At 49.0% G+C, this 23,564-nt stretch overlaps 1 protein-coding gene across 1 annotated transcript in view; it reads left to right on the top strand.

The window, feature by feature from the left end:
• The window catches only part of IQCA1 (IQ motif containing with AAA domain 1), a 187,557-nt gene that overhangs the window by 135,760 nt on the left and 28,233 nt on the right, over window positions 1-23,564 (top strand). Inside the window, exons 14-15 of the mRNA XM_027537993.1 lie at window positions 9,435-9,542; window positions 13,658-13,857. Of these exons, the coding sequence (XP_027393794.1) occupies window positions 9,435-9,542; window positions 13,658-13,857 (308 nt within the window). The remainder of the gene's footprint in view (window positions 1-9,434; window positions 9,543-13,657; window positions 13,858-23,564) is intronic.

Here is a 23,564-nt window from a genome sequence, read left to right as displayed (position 1 = left end):
GGCTCCCTAGGGTATTCTTTCTGGCTGAAGCTGAATTGAGGAAATGAAGAATTGTTCATGCTCTCATGATTATCAAAATGCCCTAGAGGCAGCACCTGGTATTTCCAACACAGAGTCCTTTTAGGAGGAATTCCTTCCAGAATTCTATCTAGGGGCCACCATGGGAGTAATAGGGAGGAACGCGCTCAGCCACTCAGTCGTGTCTGACTCTTTGCAACCCCATGGACTGTAACGCACCAGCCTCCTCTGCCCGTGGAGTTTTCCAGGCAAGAATACTGGAGTGGGTTGCCATTTCCTACTCCAGGGGATCTTCCCAACCCAGGGATTGAACCCACATCTCTTGCATCTCCTGAATTGGCAGGCAAGTTCTTTACCACTGAGCCACCTGGGAAGCCGCAGTTGGGAGGAATGAGGAGGGGACATTTACTATCACCGTCTTCAGCTGATGTCTCTCTCTTAATGTTTAAAAAAACAGGCCCAAGGACCTGAAAACGTATTTAAAGCTTAAAATCCTTCCCACCTCCTTCCACCCTAATATAAACCTCATGTTCACTTTTGTGAGTCTACAGTCAGCAAGAACATCCTCCCACAGAAACACACAGATAATCACACTCAAAAAATTTTATATCATACAGTTACTCAATATCTAGTTAATAATCAGTTTTTCCCGATAGTCCTATTAGTCCTTTGTAACTGTCTTTCTCAATCCAGAATACCGACCATGATCATGGAGGTGATGGTCGTATATCATTTTAGCCCTTTTCATTCCTTTGCATGTGTGCATGATAAGTTGCTCTCCGTCATGTCTGACTCTTTGCAGCCCTATGGACTGCAGCCCGCCAGGTTCCTCTATTCATGGGATTTTCCAGGCAAGAATACTGAAGAGGGTTGCCCTTTCCTTCTCCAGGGGATCTTCCTGACTTGGGTCGAACCCACGTCTCCCACATTGGCAAGCACTCTTCAGAGCCACCAGGAAGCCCGTCATTCCTTTTGTCTGCAGCAGTTTACAGGCTTTTTCAGTCCTTCCCAACATTGACAGTTTTAAAGTGTCTGAGCTGTTTTACAGACTGTCTTTCAGCTGGTTTGGTTTGATGGTTTCCTCCTGACTTGATTCATGTTGAATGCTTTTTACAGGAAAAAAAAATTGGCAATATTGTGTCCTCCTCAGCCTTTCATGCTGAAGGCATATGATGAAGCTTTGTCCCATCACTGGTGATGTGAAGTTTCATCCCTGATGAAGCTTCCCCAGATCCCTCCATTGTAAAGCATCATTTTCCCCTTTATTATCAGTGATAATCTACGGGGGATCCTGGGGGCTCTGGAGATTCTGCTCCCAACCATATTAAAGGTTTTAGCATCCGCTGACGATCTTTGCCTGCATTGATGGTTGCTCTGGTGGTCGTAAAGTGGGTATGTTCTAGTTCTGTCTCCTCTTCTTTATTTATTAGGTACCATTTTTCTGGAAAAATTTCCCTCCCACCTTCCTTTTAAAATTGTTGTGGTATCAGTGTGGACACATGGACTCTTTTCTTTTTCTAATTGCGTTGTAACCCATATCCATGTGATTCATTCCAGTGTTTACAATGACCCAGTTTCAGCCTGCCAGAGCAAAAAGGCTAACATTTCCCTTGGATCAAAAATAATACTTTAATCCCTTTGAAATAGAGACACATTTCCTTCTTGGGCACTTGGAAGAACCTTCATTTTTCCTAATGTTATAAGATTTTACCAGGCTGTGTATTGAAATATGTATTGGGTTTCTATTTATTTCTTGTTTCTTCTTCAAATACTATAGGGTTTTTTCCTGGATTGTGTTGATTATGTTCTGTTAATTCTGTTTATATGAAAAAATACCTCTGTTAGCAGAAGTCTATCTCCTTACTTACAGTTGAGGTCTCAGTTCTGTCTGCTTTCTCCCTTCACATCATGTCTTTTATTGCTTCACTGAATCCCTGGTATTAGTACAGAGCCTGGCAGATGGTAGAGTCTTAAAGAATTGTTGTTATTCAGCTGCTAAGTCGTGTCTGACTCTTTGCGACCCCATGGACTGCAGCACTCCTGGCCTCCCTGGCCTCCACTATTTCCCAGAGTTTGCTCAAACTCATGTTGACTGAGTCAGTAATACCATCCAGCCATCTCATCCTCTGCTGCCCCCTTCTCCTCCTGCCCTCAGTCTTTCCCAGCATCAGGGTCTTTTCCAAAGAGTCAGCTCTTCACATCAGGTGGCCAAAGTATTAGAGTTTCGGCTCCAGCATAAATCGTTCCAGTGAATATTCAGGATTGATTTCCTTTAGTATTGACTGGTTTGATCTCCTTGCAGACTAAGGGCCTCTCAGAAGTCTTCTCCAGATCCACAATCCAAAAGCATCAGTTCTTCAGTGCTTAAAGAATTAATGGACATATTTCTCACCTTCTTACTGGTTTCCTATCCATCTTGGACTTTCTTAGTGATCTCTTTTGTCAGTTTCCGGGTAGCATCTTAAAGTTGCCTGAGGTCAAAGCAAATAGAAATCGGCCTCTGAAGCGTGACCTCAAATGAACATGACCCAGTCCAGCAAAACAGTCAAGCTGCCTCCAGGCTTGGCTCCCTCTTGCCTTTTCTATGTTTTTCTCATTTCTCCCCGTTAAGGTTCTTATCTTGGAAAGGTAGCAGTGGATCCTCCCAGATCCCCACATAAAATCTAGACAAAGCAACTAGATGGCAGAAGCCCATGGACATCATTTGCACCAAAACAAAATGAATGAAGTTTCCCCTCAAAGCCCAAAGTACAAGCCACTGGGGACAACAAACGAGAAGAACCCCAGAGTAGCCAGCAAGCACTCCCTGGAGAGCAGAGCGCGACCACGGTAGTAACTGCAGGTGGAACCGGGAGGAGTTTGCCCACTGCATCAGCAAAGGCCTGACAACGGACAGCCTCAGAAAGTCTGAGCAGCTGCGACAGTCCAGCCGCCAGATGCTCTTGAAGTTGACCCTTCGAAGACAGGGCCTTATACTGCAAGGAAGCTCTTGGGAGTAGAACTGAACTGGAACCACTGAACAGGAACAGTAGAGATGAAGAAGAGGAAAGATCCAGAATAAACTGGGGGAGGGCAGCAGAGCCAGGACATCACAAGAAGCAAGCCACCATACTAATAACAGATATGAAAACTACAGAAGGCAAGGGCTCTCTGGGATTTAAAAAGCTACCCTGACCCCAACTATCTCCTCAGCATACAGGAATATTAGCTCATATATTTAAGCAATGAAAAGTTCAAGGTCAAAGCCCATGCAAAGCTTCTACTAAAAAAAAGGAAGAATAAGGAGCAGAGTAACATCACAGAGATACTCATAGAACAGACATACCTGGAATCTACTCTTGCAAACCAAGCAAATAAACATTAAGGAAATTACAGAAGGGATTTATAGAAGATATGTAAGAATACACAAAATGGAATTAGAAAAATGCAGAAATGAGTCGGAAAAAATGGAGTATTTTTAAGGGGAAAAATCGTTTTAGGAGAAAACTAAATTACAGTGAATACAAGAATGAATAAAGTCAACAAACCAAGCTTTAAGAGAAATGAAATGTGAAAGGCAGAAATTTTTAAAATAAAACTAGAAATGAAAAGTGAGATTAAAAGCTTTACAAAGAAAGCAACAAATACTAAAGGTAGGCAAAGAAAATCCACATCCCTGAAGAGGAAAACCAAAGCAAAGGAAGAGAGCACACACTGAGAAGTTTTATTCATGAAAAATTTCCCTAAACAGAAGCGCAAACCGCATAATGGGTGATGATACTTTGTATGTGGAACCATCACCTCCAATGGGCCAACACCAAGACGTATTCTAATAAAAGTGCCAGACGTAGGGAAGGAGAAAAACCTCTGGGCATTACCCCTCTCCTTTTCTGGCTCAAACCTGGGCAAGCAGGGCAAGTGGTCTGTGCCTCGCCAGTTCCCCATCCAGGCTGGAGTTGTTTGGGGGGGTTAACATGTAACCCACTCCAGTGTTCTTGCCTGGAGAATCCCAGGGATGGGGGAGCCTGGTGGGCTGCTGTCTATGGGATCGCACAGAGTCAGACACGACTGAAGCGACTTAGCAGCAGCAGCAGCAGCAGCAGCATGTGTAATTCCACTCTCTTCTCAACACCACGCAAATCCCAGAACCCACTAGAGTCATAGCAGCTAGGACTGAAAGAGACTCAGAAGAGAGGACATTCAACTTCGTCATGTCTGGCCCCCCAAGGCTCAGCTCCCAACCCTCCCCCCTGCCACTGCCTGGTTCTTTGCTGTGCCCCTCCACATCTGCCCAGCTCTGAGCACTGGCCCTGTGCCCGAAAGCCAGCTCCCACCGTAAGCTCAGGTATGCCAGAGAGAGCGTGTTTCCTTACCCTTTATATCACTGTCATTTAGCATCACAGCTGCTAGGCTGCCAAGGTTATTCAAATTCAGTCCTTCTTACAGTGACAGACTTTATTTTCTTGGGCTCCAAAATCACCGCAGATGGTGACTGCAGCCATGAGATTAAAAGATGCTTGCTCCTTGGAAGAAAAGTCATGACCAACCTAGACAGTGTATTAAAAAGCAGAGACATTATTTTGCCAACAAAGGTCCATCTAGTCGAGGCTATGGTTTTTCCAGTAGTCATGTATGGATGTGAGAGTTGAACCGTGAAGAAAGCTGAGCGCCTAAGATTTGATGCTTTTCAACTGTGGTGTTGGAGAGGACTCTTGAGAGTCCCTTGAACTGCGAGGAGATCCAGCCAGTCCATCCTAAAGGAGATCACTCCTGAATATTCATTAGAAGGACTGATGCTGAAGCTGAAACTCCAATACTTTGGCCACCTGATGCGAAGAACTGACTCCTTGGAAAAGACCCTGATGCTGGGAAAGATTGAAGGCAGGAGGAGAAGGGGATGACAGAGGATGAGATGGTTGGATGGCATCACCGACTCAACGGACATGAGTTTGAGTAAACTCCAGGAGTTGGTGATGGACAGGGAGGCCTGGCATGCTGCAATCCATGGGGTCGCAAAGAGAAGGACACGACTGAGCAACTGAACTGAACTGAACTGAACTGAACTGAACTATGAGCCCCATCCCTACTCCAGCTATCAAGGCCCCCAATTCCCAGGGGGCATCCAAAGGTTGGGGAGATATTCTGGTGCCCTCCAAGACCCCACGGCTCCCACAGGGGCCACTCCTGCCTGCCCAGGACCCTCTGTCATCCAGGGCTCTCTCCCCTCTCCTCGTCCTCCAGGACACAGGGCTGATGCCCACTGACAGACACACTGACCAGCTCCTCGCTAAGGCTGGGGACGTCTCCCCCTCCCGCCCTCTGAAGCTGCTGCTCTCTGGGATGCTGGTCCTTTCTGTGCCTCAGTCTCCATGATTATGAGGATAACAACAGCAAGCGCCTCACTCAGTTGCTGTGAGAGCTTAATGAGTGAGGAGATGTGGTACCCAAGGCCATGCTGGCACAGAGCTGGCTGTCTCTATGTGTCGCTGGGGTCTCACCCAGCCTTCCGCGGGCTCAGGGTTTGCCAACAAGAGGGCTTGGTGACTTCCTGGTGCCTCTGTGTCCCTCTCTCCCTGTCCATGTCACAGAAACAGGAGGCCCCAAGGTGGCCACTCGAGGGGAAAATACAAAGGGGACAGACACAGCAGATATTCCCCTAAATTATCCTTTTCATACTGTCCATGGGGTTGTCCGAGCAAGAATACTGGAGTGGGTTGCCATTTCCTTCTCAGAGAAGACTCTTGAGACTCCCTTGGACTTCAAGGGGATCCAGCCAGTCAATCCTCAAGGAAGTCAACCACTGGAAGGACTGATACTGAAGCTGAAGCTCCAATCTTTTGCCACCTGATGCAAAGAGTCGACTCACTGGAAAAGACCCTGATGCTGGGAAAGATTGAGGGCAGGAGGAGAAGGGGGTGACAGAGGATGAGCTGGTTGGATGGCATCACTGACTCAATAGACATGAGTTTGAGCAAACTCTGGGAGATGGTGAATGACAGGGAGGCCTGGCGTGCTGCAGTCCATGGGGTCACAAAGAGTCGGACACGACTGAAGTGACTTAGCACGGAGTAGAAAGGAAATGTTAGAAACTGATTCCACCTTGATTTCTTAATATTTTTAATTTCTCATCTTTTTGTTCAGTATTTATTTATCTATTTGGCTGTACCAGGTCTTGGTTGCAGTATGTGGGATCTAGTTCCCTGACCAGGGTTCGAACCCAGGCCCCCCGCGTTGGGAATGCAGGGTCTCAGCCCCTGGACCACCAAGGAAGTCCCTCTTTCTCATTATTTCTTGTGTGCTTGTATGTTCCTATTCTCTGCATTTATTTCCTCTTTCTGTGTTCATTTGCCGAGGCTGCTGTAACAGGTACCACAGAGGGCAGGGGGGCAGCTTAAACAACAGGAAATTACTCTCCCAGCTCTGGAGGCCAGAAGTCCAAGGTCAAGGTGTCAGCGGTGCTGGTTCTTTTTGGAAGCTGTGCGCTCTTTCCGGCTCCCTGGGCCCCTGCCCCCTGGAGGCCGAGTGTCCCTGGGCTCATGTGGCCCTCGCTGACCTCATCCTTGCATCTATTATCCTGCCCTGGTGATTTGCCGTCAGTCACTGGCACTCCTTGGCTTCTGCTGTCTCCCATCTCTGCCTTCATCCTCACGTGACCTCCTCCCTGTATGTGTGTGTGTCTGTCTCCAGACGTCCCCTTTCTATAAAGGATACCCTGACTGGATTAGGACTCAGCCTAAGAATCCACCAGGGATTGAACCCACGTCACCTGCGTTGGGAGGCGGATACTTTATAATGAGTCGCCAGGGAAGCCCCACTGAGACACATTTTAAATGTTTCTTAGAGCTAAGGCTAAAGGGAGATTTTAGGCTTTCTATACCCTGTGTGTGGGGCTTTCACAGTGGCTGAGTGATAAAGAATGTGCCAGCCAATGCAGAAGACACAGGTTCAATCCCGGGGTTGAGAAGATCCCCTGGAGAAGGAAATGGCAACCCACTCCAATATGCTTGCCTGGAAAACCCCGTGAACAGAGGAGCCTGATGGGCTACAGTCCAGGGGGTCACCAAAGAGTCGAACACGACTTAGCAAGTAACAACAACCACCCTAAGAACCTCAGCTGGGTTCGTTTCCTCTGCAATGACCCTATTTCCAAAGAAGGTCACATTCTGAGATACTGGGAGTTGGGGCTTCCACATACGGATTTTAAGAGGACACGTTCCTGTTCCTCTCTCTGCTATTGTCCTCGGCTTCCTTGCCCTTTTTCATGCTTTCTATCTCCAGTGCCTTTTCATCCACTATTTCCATCTTCCCTCCCTCATGGAAGACCTCGTGTCTGCAAGGAATCCTGAAGTCGCTAAGTACTGAGTGAGTCCATGGGAAAAGTTGATTACAGCTTCCAAGCTGGGAAATAGCAAAACGTAGTAACCCGCTTTCGGAATGAGTCTCATCATCTTCCCTGCCTTGGAACCAGCACCCACCAGTTCAACTTCATTTGTCTAAATAAAATCTGCTGCTGCTAAGTCGCTTCAGTCGTGTCCGATTCTGTGCGACCCCATAGACGGCAGCCCACCAGGCTCTCCAGTCCCTGGGATTATCCAAGCAAGAACACTGGAGTGGGTTGCCATTTCCTTCTCCAATTCGTGAAAGTGAAAAGTGAAAGTGAAGTCGTGTCTGACTCTTAGCGACCCCGTGGACTGCAGCCCACTAGGCTCCTCTGTCCATGGGATTCTCCAGGCAAGAGTACTGGAGTGGAGTGCCATTGCAAATCTGCTGGGGCTCTATAAAACAGGGCACGCCTGGGTATTAGCTTTGATTTACTTAAGCAGGAAAAGGGGGTCACTTTGACATCCCCCCAAGGCCATGTTTACAGCAAGACGTGCTGGATTGAACCATGGCTGCAGGAGCCTTCCTGCTGCAGTGAAGGTGAAATTAACCCCTCTTCCGTTTATCGCCTGCTCGTTTCAGAGCGCGGGGGCTCAGAAGCCGGAAGGCGAGCTTTCATTATCACTCATCTCCTTCACCAAGACCACTGTCCTTGCCAAGGACTCGTTTCGTGTGGAGGCTTTGAAAGGCTGTCATTCACAACAAAACCGAGATCATTATCTAGTTTTTAACTCTCATTTTCTTAGCACTTGAAAATGCTTTAAAGCCCTCAATATTTTCAGGACTTCATGGGCACATGAATGTATTAATGTTCTTTTAGTGTTTTCATACACACATAAAGGTATTTGTGTATATATATAACATTGTGCTCTGCAAGATCCCAAGTGTTATGAAAAGAAAAAAAATCAAGAAATTGTGATTCATTTATGAAATATTTTTTCTTCAGATTCAGGTACAGATCAAGAGAGAATCAAGTGAGCATGTAAAAGTCCATCCTCATGACAAATGGAGACAGCCAAACTAATTTTCCTGGTGACCTTATCTAAATTAGTTGGAAAATAACACTTCAGATTTATGACTAGTTACAATTAAGCTCTTTGAAGCCTTCTAATTAAACCTGTAAAGATTTATTTCGATATTATTCCTTTGGTAATCCTTTAAAAATGATAAAAATGTTAATGAATATCACCCTCAAAAGGAGATATTTCTGTTTATCCTAAATTAGACTCAGATCCTTCCTTTCAAATGATTGCATTTCAGGTTCAGATTTACACACCTCCAATACAAATTTCACATCCATTTTAAATAAGTTATTTTTAAAGTTTGTGCAAATGTTAGACATAATCTCTTGGAATAGAAATTAAACCAAACCTGTTGTGTTTTAATTTACTTTATATGTTCTTCATTATAGCACTTGCTCTTCACATACATAACATTCAAAGGTTATTTTTTAAAATACTAGGAGGTTAGTCATACTCAACATAATTCCCAGTTACTGTAGTGAGTATAGAAATGTTTCTGTGGCTGGAAGTTTTTCTTCAAGCCTTTATCTAAAAAGTTCTCCATGATGACTCTTCCATAATACAATTATATTTGCTCAGAAATATTAAATTTGTATTCTCTGTTGATTTTTGTTGTTCAGTTGCTAAGTCATGTCCAGCTCTTTGTGACCTGACGGACTGTAGCATGCCAGACTCCTCTGTCCTCCACTATCTCCGAGAGTTTGCTCAGGTTCATGTCCATTGAGTTGGTGATGCCATCCAACCATCTCATCCTCTGCTGCCCCCATCTCCTTTTGCCTTTGAATTTTCCCAGCACCCGGGTCTTTTCCAGTGAGTTGGCTCTTCACATCAGGTGGCCAAAGTATTGGAGCTTCAGCGTCAGTCCTTCCAGTGAATATTCAGGGTTGATTTCCCTTAGGATGGACTGGTTGGATCTCCTCGAAGTCCAAGGGATTCTCAAGAGTCTTCACTTGTTGATTCTGCAAACGACTAAACTACGTGGCTCAGACGGGCGTAGTTTCCAGTTCATTCACCCTCTGTTTCTTTTCTCCCCAGGTGAGTACAGCTACCTGGGGACGAGCCTTCGCCAGGTGTCCATAGAACCCATGCCTTCCCTCCTGGATGTCCGACAGCTCATCACCCTGTACGCGATCCTGCCACTAGGTAAGGGCTCCTCCTGCCCCGCTGTGCCTGTGCTAGGAGCAGGGGTGTCTGCTCGTGTCTTCCTGGTTGTCGTCAAGGTGCACTGCAGCTTAACCCTTCCTACCGAGAACTGTGATTAAGGGTCGCTGCGCTGGATTGAGGCATCCGGAGCACCCGGGAAGGTACTGCCTGGGAAGCACAGCTGTAGCTCATTTGAGTGTCTTCTTAGCATTCTTTTCTTTTTATTGGAGTATAGTGGCTTCACAGTGTTGTGTTTCTACTGTACAGCGAAGTGAATCAGCCATACACACAGGTACCTCCCCTCCCCTTTTGGATTCTTTCCCTTTCAGGTCACCACAGTCCCTTAAGTAGAGTTCCCTGTACCGTATGCTATACAGAATGTTGTCATGACTTATCTATTTCACACATGGTACTAGCAGTGTATATGTGAGTCCCAGTCTCCCCCCTCTTTGCCCCTTAATATCCATACATTTGTTCTCCACATCTGTGTCTATTTCTGCTTTGCAAATAAGATCATCTATACCATTTTTCTAGATTCCACATACATGAGTTAAAAGTGAAAGTGAAGTTGCTCAGTTGTGTCTGACTCTTTGCAGCCCCATGGACTGTAGCCTACCAGGCTCCTCCGTCCATGGGATTCTCCAGGCAAGAGTACTAGAGTGGGTTTCCATTCCCTTCTCCAGGGGATCTTCCCAACCCAGGGATAAAACCCAGCTCTCCTGCATTGCAGACAGACACTTTACAGTCTGAGCCACCAGGGAAGCTGTGAGTTAATATACAGTATTTGTTTTTCTCCTTCTGACGTACTTCACCCTGTGTAACTCTCTCCGGGTCCATCCACGTCTCTGCAGGTGGCCCAGTTTCGTTCCTTTTGTGGCTGAGTAGTATTCCATTGTGTGTGTCCACATCTTCTCTACCCAGTCCTCTGCCGATGGACATTTAAGTGGCTTTCATGTCCGGGCTGCTGAACCTTCTAGGCTGAAATTCCTGATGGCCAAACTCTGGAGAAATGATAGACAAATCAAGCCCCTGCCATTCAAAGTAAGCTCAGCCTGAGGTTAAGCTTGCCTTTTACGCACAGGCTCTGTCGCCAGGTCCTTAGCAGAGCCAGCCCTTCAGCAGAGCTATATTTCATAGATGGAAAGAATCAAGACTCCGCCAGCTTCCACTGAGGGTCAGTCACGATTGTTCAAACAGACCAGAGTCTGCAGGAAAGTCTGGGCTTGCCATAAGAAGTACCTGCTGCCCTCCTTCACTTTTGTGTGTGTTCTCATGACTTTGGTCTGTGTGTGACCTGAGTCACTGGGGCAGGGGCAGGGGCAGGTACCCCGGCCAGGCCGTGCTCTGATGACCATCCTGAACTATAAATCACATTTTGTTTGTTTAATTTGCTTCAAAGTGAGATGGGAATAGTTTGGACACTTCTTATCTTATTCCACTTTTTTTTTTTTTTGCTGCAATACATGGCATGTGGGATCTTAGTTCCCCTACCAGGGATGAAACCCCGTCCCCCTGCAGTGGGAACAAGGAGACTGAGCTCCTAGACCGCCGGGGAAGTCCCTCCACTTTGACTTAAATACGAACTAAAAGTTCAGGACTTGCCTGCTGATTCCAGGGAGAATCTGCCTGCCAATGCAGGGGACGCAGGTTCCATCCCTGATCCAGGAAGACCAGAGGCACTAAGCCCGTGCACCACAGCTATTGAGCCTGAGGTCCAAAGCCTCGGAGCCGCCACTCCTGAGCTCAGGTGCGGCAATTACCGAAGCCTGCGGGCCCTAGGACCCATGCTGCACAGCAGGAGAAGCCGCCGCCACGGGAAGCCCTCACACCACGAGAGAGGAGTCCCAGCTCATCACCACTTGAGAAAGCCGCTCGCGCAGCGGTAAAGACCCAGCACAGCCAAAAATGAATCAATGAACAACTTAAAAAGAACCTAAACCTATTGGCAAGAAATAGCTCATTGGCAAGAAATAGCTCATTCTTCTTTCAACTTCACGTCAGAAGTAGTACGTGGAATTAGGGGTCACAGATGCAGTGCAAGTCGCTCAGTCGTGTCCGACTCTTTGCGACCCCATGGACTGTAACCTACCAGGCTCCTCTGTCCATGGGATTTTCCAGGCAAGGTCCTGGACTGGGTTGCCATTTCCTTCTCCAAAGAAAGTGAAAGTCGCTCAGTCATGTCTGACTCTTTGCAACCCCATGGACTACACAGTGCATGGAATTCTCCAGGCCAGAATACTGGAGTGGGGAGCCTTTCCCTTCTCCAGGGGATCTTCCTGACCCAGGGATTGAACCCAGGTCTCCCTCATTGCAGGCAGACTCTTTACCAGCTGAGCCACAAGGGAAGCCCTGGGGTCAACACAAATAAGATGCATATGTAGCATAAACAAATACATAATCCTTGGGGATCTGCATATTTGGGGCCAATAAAATCAATATACAACGCTTACAGGATCCACATAAATAAACAGATGTGCCCTAAACCCCCATCACAGCGTGATGGAAGGCAGTAGAGAGCCAAGAACACCGAGAGGTGACAGGATTTTCAGGGCACGCCTCACCAATCAGGCTGTGGTGGATCTGCATCATCAACAGGTGAGGGGCGTCATCTCCAGGCCACCTTGAGGGTCCCAGGAAGAAGTGTGCCCAGGACGCATCCTGCCCGGACCCTCCTTTCGTCACTGAGAAACCTGGAGTCCTCGTGGGGGTCTGCCCAACCCAAGCCACAGACCCAGAGGGGCCTTTGCTCCCGTGACCTGTTCGCGGGTTTTCAACCTACCAGCAAGTCAGAGAAACGCGCTCCTGTGGCAGATTGCGAGGGCTCTGTCTAAATACCATATGTCTATAATAGCATCTGGTCACAAAAGGAAGTGTGTGTGTCAGCCTGACTGTTCAGGGCGCCACTGCCAGGGTGAGAGATCCTTTGTCTGGACGGCCTCTCTCTGCCATCATGGAATCGGGTCTGCTTCATCGTAACATGGTATCGTCACCCTCGCCAACCGCAGATGAAGCGTGCCCGGGTTATTTCACTTTAGAGAGAACATGCTCAAAACTACTTTCCAGGCTTTTGTGTAACCATAAACCTTCTTTCTGATGATGCAGATCGATTCCCTGTGTCTTGTCGATCACACGCAAAGAAAGAGAAGCACAGTCGTACTCCGAATATTGATATATTTCCAGCTGACCCAGGAGAGCCCAGCAGTGGACCCAAAGCAGATGAGTGTGACAACGGATGTTCTGACCGCAGCGCTCTACAGGATTTCATTCCATCCACTCTCTTAACTAGTTAGTGCCAACGTGTGCTCTGATCATGTTCAGAATGATGGGAGAGGTCAAACCTGAGTCTGGACTCAAAGGAGATGGACAGTGTGGTGGAGAGCAAAAGCCAGAGACCTCCGAGTGACCCGATGAGTCGCGTCATTTCATTATCAAGGGTCGTGTTCACTCCGCCCCCAGTGACAGGCCAGACCCCAGGGCAGGAGAAACCAACACAGACTTCCTGCATAATACAGGGACCTCTGCTCAGTACTCTGTCCTCACCTAAAGGAGAAGAGAAGTTGAAAAAGAATAGATGCGCATGTATGTGTAACTGAACCTGAAGCCAACCCAGTGTTGTTTATCGACTGTACCGCAATGTAAAATAAAAAGTTTTTAAAGCCCAGGCTACCACCAGCTGGACCTCCGTTTCCCCCCTTTCCTCCTATATCTTCCTGTCTGCTTCACGTTCATCTTCCCAAGCCTTCAAAGGGTGCAGTGCTGTTGCTGACAAACAGAGATTCCCCTGCCCCCTCCCCACAGAATGCCGGAGCTGAGTTATCGCAGGAATGTTCTTTACAATTACAAGTTTAGGGAGAATGCTGGGGTGAGGGTGAGAGGGAAGTGATGTATTGGACACCCAAGGAGACCCGACAGTTCCACCTTGACGTACAAATCAAAGGTGTCACCGAGCCGGCTGAGACAGGAGGTGCGCCCCTGGTGAGAATGCTTTTAACACATCGATCACTATTGTCGAGACTGGGGTCACGCCGCAGAGTCACGGCCTTGGGGGAGCCTGACCTAAGAACCACTTGTTTTTTTGGCAGGATCTTAGAGCCTCTGCTTCTGCCTTTTTTTAGGCTCTGCAGCCGTGCACGAGAAAGCCCCTTTGGTGAAGTCCCTGCTGTTGGCCGGACCGTCTGGGGTGGGGAAGAAGATGCTGGTCCATGCCATCTGTACCGAAACAGGAGCCAATCTCTTCAACCTGTCTGCCGCCAACATTACTGGGAAATACCCGGGCAAGAGTGGCCTCCAGATGATGCTGCATGTGGTCTTCAAGGTATTTGTCACGTTTCCCGGTCTCCAGTTCTCCTCCTCCTTTCATATTACATTTCCAAACGCTGCAAGGTGAGGTGGTTAGATGGCATCACCACCTCAATGAACACGAGTTTGTCCACCATGGTGGTGGGCTGGAAAGCCTGGCAGGCTGCAGTTCACGGGGTCACAAAGAGCCAGACATGACTTAGCGACCGAATGACAACAACAGTTTCCTTAAGTCATCTAGCACGGACCCTGTCCTTAACTGACATGCACGTCCCTCTTAAACATCCCCTTTGCATCCTCCAGTAATTACTTTATTATTGCTATCTCGCGGAGCATCCAATAGCCAGACACAGCTTCTCTCTTGGTAAGCACCCTACTGTGCCGTTCTGATCAGCCTCCTCTGTCATGGGAATGCTCACATCTTCCCTCCTGCAGTGCTCACGTCTCCTTAAAAATTAAATCTTTTTTCAGCCCACCTCCCTCCAATAACGGCATCAGATATTTGCATTTGGGGGTATTCTTTCTCACGTGGCTTGTGACTTGCAGTCAGCTCCTCATATCCAATATAAGGAGGAACCCGAAGCAATCTAAGCTGACCAGAGTAGTGCAGATATTCAGTTACGTAGCATCACAGATTCAGTGGACATGAATCTCAGCACACTCTAGGAGATAGTGACGGACAGGGAAGCCTGGTGTGCTGCAGTCCATGGGGTGGCAAAGAGTCAGACAGGACTTAGTGACTGAACAACAGCCCAGTGTCAGGTAGCAGGGTCCTAGAAGATGCTACGCAACCCTGCCCTGGGATCTTAGACAAACTCTTCACCTCCGCGCGTGGGATCTAGCTCCTCCAGCAGGGGTTGAACCCAGGCCCCCCTGCATTGGGAATGCAGTGTCTTAGCCACTCGACCACCAGGGAAGCCCCACATATTTATATCTAGTATTAAAACTGGACAGGATTTCATTTTCATTTGGTTGAGTTCTTCAAGGTTGTCCGGCTGTTCAGTTCACGTTTGGTTGCTAGAATACCGGGTAAGCAGCTTTGACTCCATCAAGACATACTCGTAATAGGTATTATCCAGTACATGGAGCTAGGTGTTAGCTCTGCCCCTGCTTTTAAGGGAGATGGTTACACGTGAGCAGCTGTCTTCTCCTAATAGACACAAAGGAGGAAGTGATGGCAGCCGGATCTCTCCTCCCAGCCATGTGGACCCTACACTGCACGAGTCAGGACATCTTGGGGTTTGTTCTGTTTGACTGCTTTTTTCCCTGACTATGTGTCACATGTTTCTTTTTCTTCATATTGTATCACTCTGTTGTATCATGGTCATGCTCTTTGCGACCATGTCTGACTCTTTGCGACCCCATGGATTGCAGCCCGCCAGGCTCTTCTGTCCACGGGATATTTCAGGCAAGAATACTGGAGTGAGTTGCCATTTCCTCCAGGGAATCTTTCCAACCCAGGGAGTGAACCGGCATCTCCTAAGTCTCTTGCACTGCGGGTGAATTCTTTACCCATTGAGCCATCAGGGAGGCCTGTTTCATTGTATGATTAATAAGTTTTTATTGTAGATTAGACATTGTGGATAATATGTTGTTGACACCCTGAAGCATGCTAGGCTTAGTTCTAACAGGCGGTTAAATTACTGGCTGATCAGCTTGAACTTGCAGAAGTTTTGTTTTCCATTTCATTAGTGAGGGTCTATTTTGATTTTGCTCTTAGTCCTGGAAGCTTGTCTTTACTTTGAGGTTTCAGTGGGAATCTTGAGCTGTTTACCAAGTTCCTTTAACTTGGCAGAAGCTAAGGTATGTGCTCAGTTGTTTTACTTTTCCAGCTGTTGCTTTCCACTGAGCTTCTTGGAATCTTCCCCCATGCATGCATGCAAGGTTAACCAAGAACTTGGAGGTGAGCTAGAATGTGAAGCCCAGCAGCTTGACTTGTGCTACTTCACTTAATCACTTAATCACCAAGCTCAAAGCACTGAGTTCTTCAGAGGAAAGGTAAAACTCATCCTCTGCCCAGAACAACACCCCAGGGAACTCATTCTAAATGCCAGATTTTGTTGACATTGTCAAGTAACCAACAGAAGCACATAAGTGTAAAAACATTGGCATTTCGTGAGCATCTGGGCATCACAGACCTTACCCCTCTCTGTGTTAACTCAGTCACTCCTCACAGTAACCTTAGGAGGTGGGCAGTATCATAACACCCATTTTGCTGATTTAAGAAACTGAGGTACACAGCATCTAAGTAGTTTTCCAGGCTGCAGTGCCGTGGCATGAGCCTGATCAGTCTGGGTGCAGAGGCTCCAGGCCTAACACTGCATTATTCAGCTTCTGAATTAAGCCTCTCTTCTCCACCCACCAAAGGGCTCTGTCGTTCAGACTCGAGGGCAAAGCCAAGGGCATGGTGGTTTTATTTGCTCCCGCTGCTGAGAAGTTTGTCTTGGTATCAGACAAGCTGTCTTGGCATTAATTTGAATCATTGCAAATGGGCATTCCGTGGAGCACAAAATGCTGGATGTCAGATCATCAAGATGTGGATACAGCCCGTGTACTCCGCGTCGAAGGGCCTGACACACACCTCATTACGCTTCACCTTTACTGCGTATGTAAGTGATTAATGGAAGGCCCAGAGGTCTCGGGAGTGGGAGTCATTCAATTAAAAATCACGGGCACTGAGCCACAGTGCCCTGGCAGGACTGCAGAGCAGCTATCTGCATTGCAAAGAGGTACCTGGTTTTAATTAATCGGAGAAGTGTGGAGAGCCCCACACGTGGGTATGTTACGTGGGCCTGAGGGCAGCAAAATTCGGATCTGAGGCATTTGCTTGAGTAGGTGAAATAACAGAAGGGCCTGGTTATTCATCACGTCTTCTCTTAAAGAATTCCTGTGGCTGAGTTCCTCTCTGCAGCGCTAAGAACGCAACTCTTAGAAAACATCGCTTCTGCCTGGAGGCGTTTGCCTCTCCCACAAAACCCTGTGCTTGTGGAAACACGCTGGTGAAACGAGTCTCTGATTTGTTTTCCAAGCACAAATTCAAATTTTCTACAAAAAAATTGAAAATAATTTGACAAAACATTCTATTCTGTTCTCATTATTATGGAACGGTTCCTTTAGTCTACACACAATGAATCCAGTGTGTTCCTTCCACAAATGTGTGTACAGTACAAGTAAACAATTGTCACTTAAAATTCTGTCTTCCAGTAAGGCTAGATGGGGGAAGGAATATACATCTGTTTGATGGTGGTGGTTTAGTCGCTAAGTCGTGTCTGGCTCTTGTAACCCCCTGGACTATATAGCCTGCTAGGCTCCTCTGTCCATGGGATTCTCCAGGCAAGAATACTGGAGTGGGTTGCCATTTCCTTTTCCGATACATCTGTTTAGTTAGGACGTATTAGAAATGCATCTAATGGTTAAGAACTGTGGGATAAATGATTTTTTGTTTATTATTTTTGGCTGCATGGGGTCTTCATTGCTGAGTGGGGGCTTTTCTCTAGGTGCGGTACCCTGGCTTCTCATTAAAGCGGCTTCTCTTTTTGTGAAGCATCGGCTCTAGAGCACAGGCTTCAGTAGCTGCAGCCCAAGGGGATAAGTGATTCATATTTAATAGATATGTTTTGGACAAAAGCTATCAAGGCAAAGTGCCAGCCTCCTCTGCTGTTTTGTGATGGTTGATCAGAGGATGAAGGCTCAAGGAAGACTCGAGTTGTCTGGCCAGGAGTTCAGCACGTGCCCAGGAGTTTTCTATTCACTTTCCCTTTTGATTGCCCCAACTCCTGGTGAGGCAAGAATTAATGTGCCCATTTTACAGACCAGAAAACTGAGGCACACAGTGCTTAATTTGACCAAAAGTACAAGAGAACTAAGGCTTCTCTCAGTTGGCGCTAAGGTGGTGCTAGTGATCAAGAACCTGCCTGCCAGTGCAGGAGACATAGGAGATGCAGCTTCAGTCCCTGGGTCAGGAAGATCCCCTGGAGAAGCGCATGGCAACCCACTCCAGTGTTCTTGCCTGTAGAATCCTCATGGACAGAGAAGCCTGATGGGCTACAGCCCATGAGATCGAAAAGAGTCAGACACGACTGAAGCGACTTATCACGCACGCACAAGAGAACTATGGGGCTGGCATCTGGATTTAAGCCTAGGTGTGACTCAGAAGCCGTCACCTGGTCCCCAGCTGGCCTCTGGGGGAGTGAAGCCTGGGTAGTCCCCAGCCCTGTGAGATCTGTGCCCTTGAACCACCGCAAAGGCCATTCTTGGGCTAGAGTATCAGCTTGGGACATTTCAGTCTGAGAAGGTGAAGAAACTAGAGACTTTAGCATCCTGTTGGCGGTCCTGCTGTCTCCATGCCTTCTGGATTCCCCCTTCCCTGACCCTCCAGACAGCCTGGGAGAAAGCCAAGGAGAGGCCAGGGCACCCCGGAGGGCAGGCCAGAGCAGAACATCCTCTCTCCTACGGTCTGGGAGAGACGGTCCCCCTCCCTGGGGTCCTTGCTTCCTCCTCTTCCTCCTCTGTTGGAGACCTCACCCACCAAGGGCTGGACTCAGAGGTAGGCTTCAGAGAGCAGGGCTAAGGCAGCCACCAGGCCAGGGTCAAGGCCACCTGGCCTGCACTGGCCTGCGAATCTGGACCCAAGGGAGCCGAGACGTTGCTCGTGCCTGAGCACCTCCCACCAGGGCTCCTTGCTGGGCTCCCAGCCAGCAGCCCGTGGCAGCCAGCCAAGGGATCTCACCCAGATGTGCTGGTGTAAACAGCTGGCCCAGGAGGCAGGAGAAAGGGAGCCCCGCCAGTTACATCTCTGTAGCTCACAGAGACCTCTGCTCCTGGTTAATAACCCAAAGACATCGTGGATATTCGTGGATGATTTTAAAAATGAAACAGATGTATAATAAACAGAACAAGTATGTTAGCCCTGCCTTTACAAAATTCAGTAAGGACAGAGCAAAGACCTACACCTGACCCCCCACCCCGAAACAGAGCTGGTCAAATGGGGATGGCGGGAGTTCAGTGAAGGAGGAGAGGAGAGGAGAAGAGAGAAACAGGAGATAGCTGCTCTGGTGGAGCATCAGGTGTGGAAATAGAGGTACCAGGGTGGGAGGAGGGGGCCAGGTGCCCATGAGGCCTGAGCAGCTGCTGTCAGGAAGCAGGGCCCTCCTGCGGGACCACAGAGAGGGCTTCAGGTTGAGCAAAGGCATCAAGGAGATCCAGCCAGTCCATCCCCAAGGAAATCAGTCCTGAATATTCAGTGGAAGGACTGATGCTAAAGCTGAAACTCCAATACTTTGGCCACCTGATGTGAAGAGCTGACTCAATGGAAAAGACCCTGATGCTGGGAAAGATTGAAGGCAGGAGGAGAAGGGGACCACAGAGGATGAGATGGTTGGATGGCATCACCGACTCAATGGACACGAGTTTGAGCAAGCCCCGGGAGTTGTGATAGACAGGGAGGCCTGACGTGCTGCGGTCCATGGCGTCGCAGAGTCAGACACCACTGAGCAACTGAACTGAACTGAACTGAAAGTCATCAAAACCTCTTTTTTTTTAACCACAGACTTTCTGTTTTAGAGCAGTTTTAGTTCTCAGTGGCAGTGAGAGCGTCCCACTGCCCCAGGGAGGATGGGCGGCTCTGAGGGGAGGGCGGGTCCCAACCGCAGATGCCCCAGGGTGCCTCCTGCCATGAGGATGCCCCCAGGCACCACGAGGGGCACAGGATCGGCTGAGGGCTGCGAAGCGCGGTCCGCATCTGCTCTTGCTCTGTGGTGGGCAGTAGGGGTGAGCAGGGACAATGTCACAGGCGCTAAAGGATTTTTAGCCAATTTGAAAACCCTTCAAGAAGGGGGTGCCCTAAATGCGGCTAAACGGTGCCTGGGGAAGGTGAGTGTGGCCTTGCGCCCAGGTGTTAACACCTGCGCTTCTCAGAGTTGGCACAAGGTCAGGCGGATGGGCGTGAACCTGTTATTTCTGGTGTAGCTGGGAGTGAACCAGGAGGAAGGGGTTCCAGGAGATAGTCTGGATGGTCTTGTAAGCCTGGCGCCCTCCAGACAGCAGCCTCCTCCGAATCCAGCAGTGGTATCGGTGGGCTCCTGCCACCAGCACTGACCCGCTTCCCCATGCCACCTGCCACAGCCCATCCGCTGTGCCTCCATCCCCAGCTCCCTTCTGGTCCTCTCCTCTGCCTCCGTTGACCTTCCTTCCCGTCACAGGGCAGCCCCACCCAGTTCTGGACTGTTTAATCCACCTCTGCTCTTCCTGTAATTGACATTCACAGTTTATCCCAGCTCACACCCAGTAAGGACGTGGAGTATTGGGTTGGCCAAAAGGTTCATTGAGGTTTTTCCTCTGGCGTAACAAGAAAATCAGAACAAACCCTTTGGCCAACCCAGTAACCTCTACAATTACATGAAAGATAATACAGGGAAATAGAAATTTTACAAATCATCATCTTTAAATAATGGAAATAGAGAACAAGCCGTTTTCACATATTAAATATGGAAGCAGAATCCGAGTGACTATAGTTCGGGAAAGTGAGCCTTCCCCGCCCCACCCCCCCACCCCCTGCCAATCTCCCCCTGTCCCAGATCTTCCCCAGCTGGGCAGCTCCTGCCTGGCCACTGCCGGCTGCCCACAGCCCCCATTCAGACACAGGAGGCCACTTCTTCTGCAGGCAGGGACCGTGTTTCCCAGCCCTCCCTGCTTCCCAGTGCAGATGCTCAGCAAATCTCTGTGGCTTGGATGGATGGATGGAAGGGCGGGCGGATGGTTGCCTAGCTGAATGGACTGTCCTTTTCAGTTTGGTAAAGATACAACCCCTGAAAAACAGACCTGGGTTTTCCTGGGGTTCTCTGTGGCAAGCAGAATAGCACCCTTTCAGAAAGGACTTCCACACTTCCAAGGGTCATTTGGGCAGATCTAATTAGTAGTTCAATTCAAACACAAACTGGTTTTCATCATTAAGCCATTATATCCCAACCCAAGAGAAGTTCATCCTGATGGTGGATGTTTGACAGCATTTCTTTGGAGAATACAGAAGATCAAATCCATCAAATTCACATGGATGGGAAAGAGACTGTTGGCTAGACCTTTCCAGAACTTGAAAAAGCGCATGTTGGGTGAAATGTATCTTTAGTCCGGAGTTGATAATTCGGTAGGACTGCAGAGCCCTCTACTGGCAATGGAAATAAACTAGCCCCGGTAACTTCCGAAAAGTTCCTTTGTGGATTAATTACATTTAATTGCCCATGACTTCCAACTATCTGTGGGTAATTTATACGACGCCTTTCCATTACTAAATGAAAATTAAAAGAGCAAAGGATACCATTTTTCATTAACAAATTTGCAAAGAGGTTTTTTTATTGTTAATACTTTGTTGAGAAGAGTGTGAAAAAAATTTGTGGCTGGAGGAGAGTGTGAACAGAGGGCCTCAAGGAGGGCAGGGGGACCACACGGGTGCAAGTGTGACGAGCCGGCAGGCAGGTCCTTTGACCTAGCAGCTTCATGGACCCAAAAGGCCCATCTTAAGCCCTGTTTGGTTTAGCGAGAAGGCAGAAAACCATCCAGATGTTCGAAAAACAGGGACTAGATCCATAAGTGATGGAGCTTCTTAGTAAAAGGCTGTTGGAGAAATAAACTGCATGCAGTGTGAACAGGAATATAAGGCAGTGTGTGAAGAGCCATCTCGTGTTTGCAAGTATCCATGTCGCGGAAGGTCTGTGAAGATAGGAGAGGACTGGCGAGTGGTTCTCAGCAAAGGGGGCAGAGGAGGCGTGTCTGTATGTTCTGAAGTTTTGCCAGTACTCCTTTTGCATGGCAAAAAAGGACGGAATTTGCAGGGCGCATGTGTTCAAGGCGATGCCACTGTAGACGTGTCCTGACTGGCGGGCACCCTGCCTGCACCCACCGTGGTCCTCCCCACTCCCAGTGGCTATACAGCAGGAAGGGTGTCTCCTCATCAAAGTCATCCTCTCCTGGGCTTTACCTCCCCACCCAATGCCATCTGCAAGCTCTGCCCTACCCACGTTTCCTGTCTCTGTCCCATGCATTCCTCAGCTGCCTGTCACGTGGCTTCCGTCCCCTCCACACCACCCGTGACCTCCTGGTTGCCAGACTCTCAGGCCAGCACTGCCTGCTGTCACCAGCTCCCTGCTGCCCTTCCCTGGGCTCTGAGACCACTCCCTCTTCTATGCCCCTTTGATCCCCCCAGGCTCCCCTTCCTTCTCCCCTCCATCAGTGTCTCCCCGCTGCAGAGACCCCACTCCCCGGCCCCAGGCTGGCCTCCCCAACTCTCCCCACGTCCCTCACCCATTCCCACGGCCCCACTGCCGCCTCAGAGCCTTTTGCAGCCCCACCTCCCTCCTGCCCGCCCCCTAGACCCGCCAGTCCTCCTGCCTGGAGGTCCAGCTGCCCTCTGGCTCCCGTGGCCTAAACAGACTTCATCTTTCATCCCTCATCTGGTCCCGTTTGGATTCCTGGGCCCTCGTCCTCCTGGCCTCCAGGCCTCCCGGCACGGGAAACTCCCTGCTTCCTCATCCCTCAGCCAGCCATCACCAGGTCTCACTGCTGTTGTTTAGTCACCCAGTCGTGTCCAACTCTTTTCAACCCCGTGGACCGCAGCACACCAGGCTGCCCTGTCCTTCACCGTTTCCTGGAGTTTGCTCAAACTCATGTCCATTGAGTCAGTGATGCCCTCCAACCATCCCGTCCTCTGTCACCCCCTTATGCTCCTGCCCTCAGTCTTTCCCAGCATCAGGGTCTTTTCCAGTGAGTCGGCTCTTCGCATCAGGTGGCCAGAGTATTGGAGCTTCAGCTTCAGCATCAGTCCTTGCAATGAGCATTCAGGGCTGATTTCCTTCAGGGTAACTGGTTGGATGTCCTTGCTATCCATCAGGTCTGGCAGATCTAAACGCCCTTCATACCCATTTCCTGCCCTCCTGCCACTCCTTTGCTCAAGCCCTCACCTCTTCTCCTCCAAAAGCCTCCTAACCTTCTCCCTGCCTCCAGCCTCACTTCCCAGCACAACCTCTGGGAGGTTTCCTGGGAGACAGCCGCCAGCTGGTCATGCGTCTCACTCCACCAGAGGGATTTGTCGGTAACACACCAGGATCGAAGGTCACGATTCGAGTCCCTTATAGACTCCAAACAGCTTCCAGGATAAAAGCAAGCTCCGTGGCAAGGCCAAGGCCTTTCTGACACCTTCCAGAATGACCTGAGCAGCCCATGTGGGCACAGCCCCGCCCTTCACTCCGGTTCCTGCCCCTGGTGTGGCAGACGCATGCCCTCCTCCAGGCTCTGTGCCTTCTAGACACCCTTGCAGATCCTGTCTGCTTTAGCCCTCATTGGCACCATCCACATCTGCTTGCCGCCCTCATCCCCTTATCCCTCTTTCTGTCAGAGGTGGTCCTTGCTGACACCCATTTTCCTTGGCCCACCCTCCCAGCCCCACCTCACCGTCCCCTCCCACCGGTGGACTCCTTGAAGTCAGGGGCCCCAGCACCCAGCACAGTGCCCGGCACATCAGAGCTCCTGTGTCAATGTTTTATGAACAGAAAATGAGAGAATGGATTTTGTTCCACAGTGCTGTTGTTCAGTCACTCAGTCGTGTCCGACTCTTGTGACCCCATGGATTGTAGCCTACTGGGTTCTTCTGTCCATGGGATTCTCCAGGCAAGAATATTGGAGTGGGTTGTCATTTCCTTCTCTAGGGGATCTTCCCGACCCAGGGGTCCAACC

The sequence above is a fragment of the Bos indicus x Bos taurus genome, chromosome 3 (genome assembly GCF_003369695.1).
Source record: "Bos indicus x Bos taurus breed Angus x Brahman F1 hybrid chromosome 3, Bos_hybrid_MaternalHap_v2.0, whole genome shotgun sequence".
Taxonomy (NCBI): Eukaryota; Metazoa; Chordata; class Mammalia; order Artiodactyla; family Bovidae; genus Bos; species Bos indicus x Bos taurus.
Note: the sequence above shows the minus strand (reverse complement) of the source record. Positions and strands in the feature narration are given on the sequence as shown.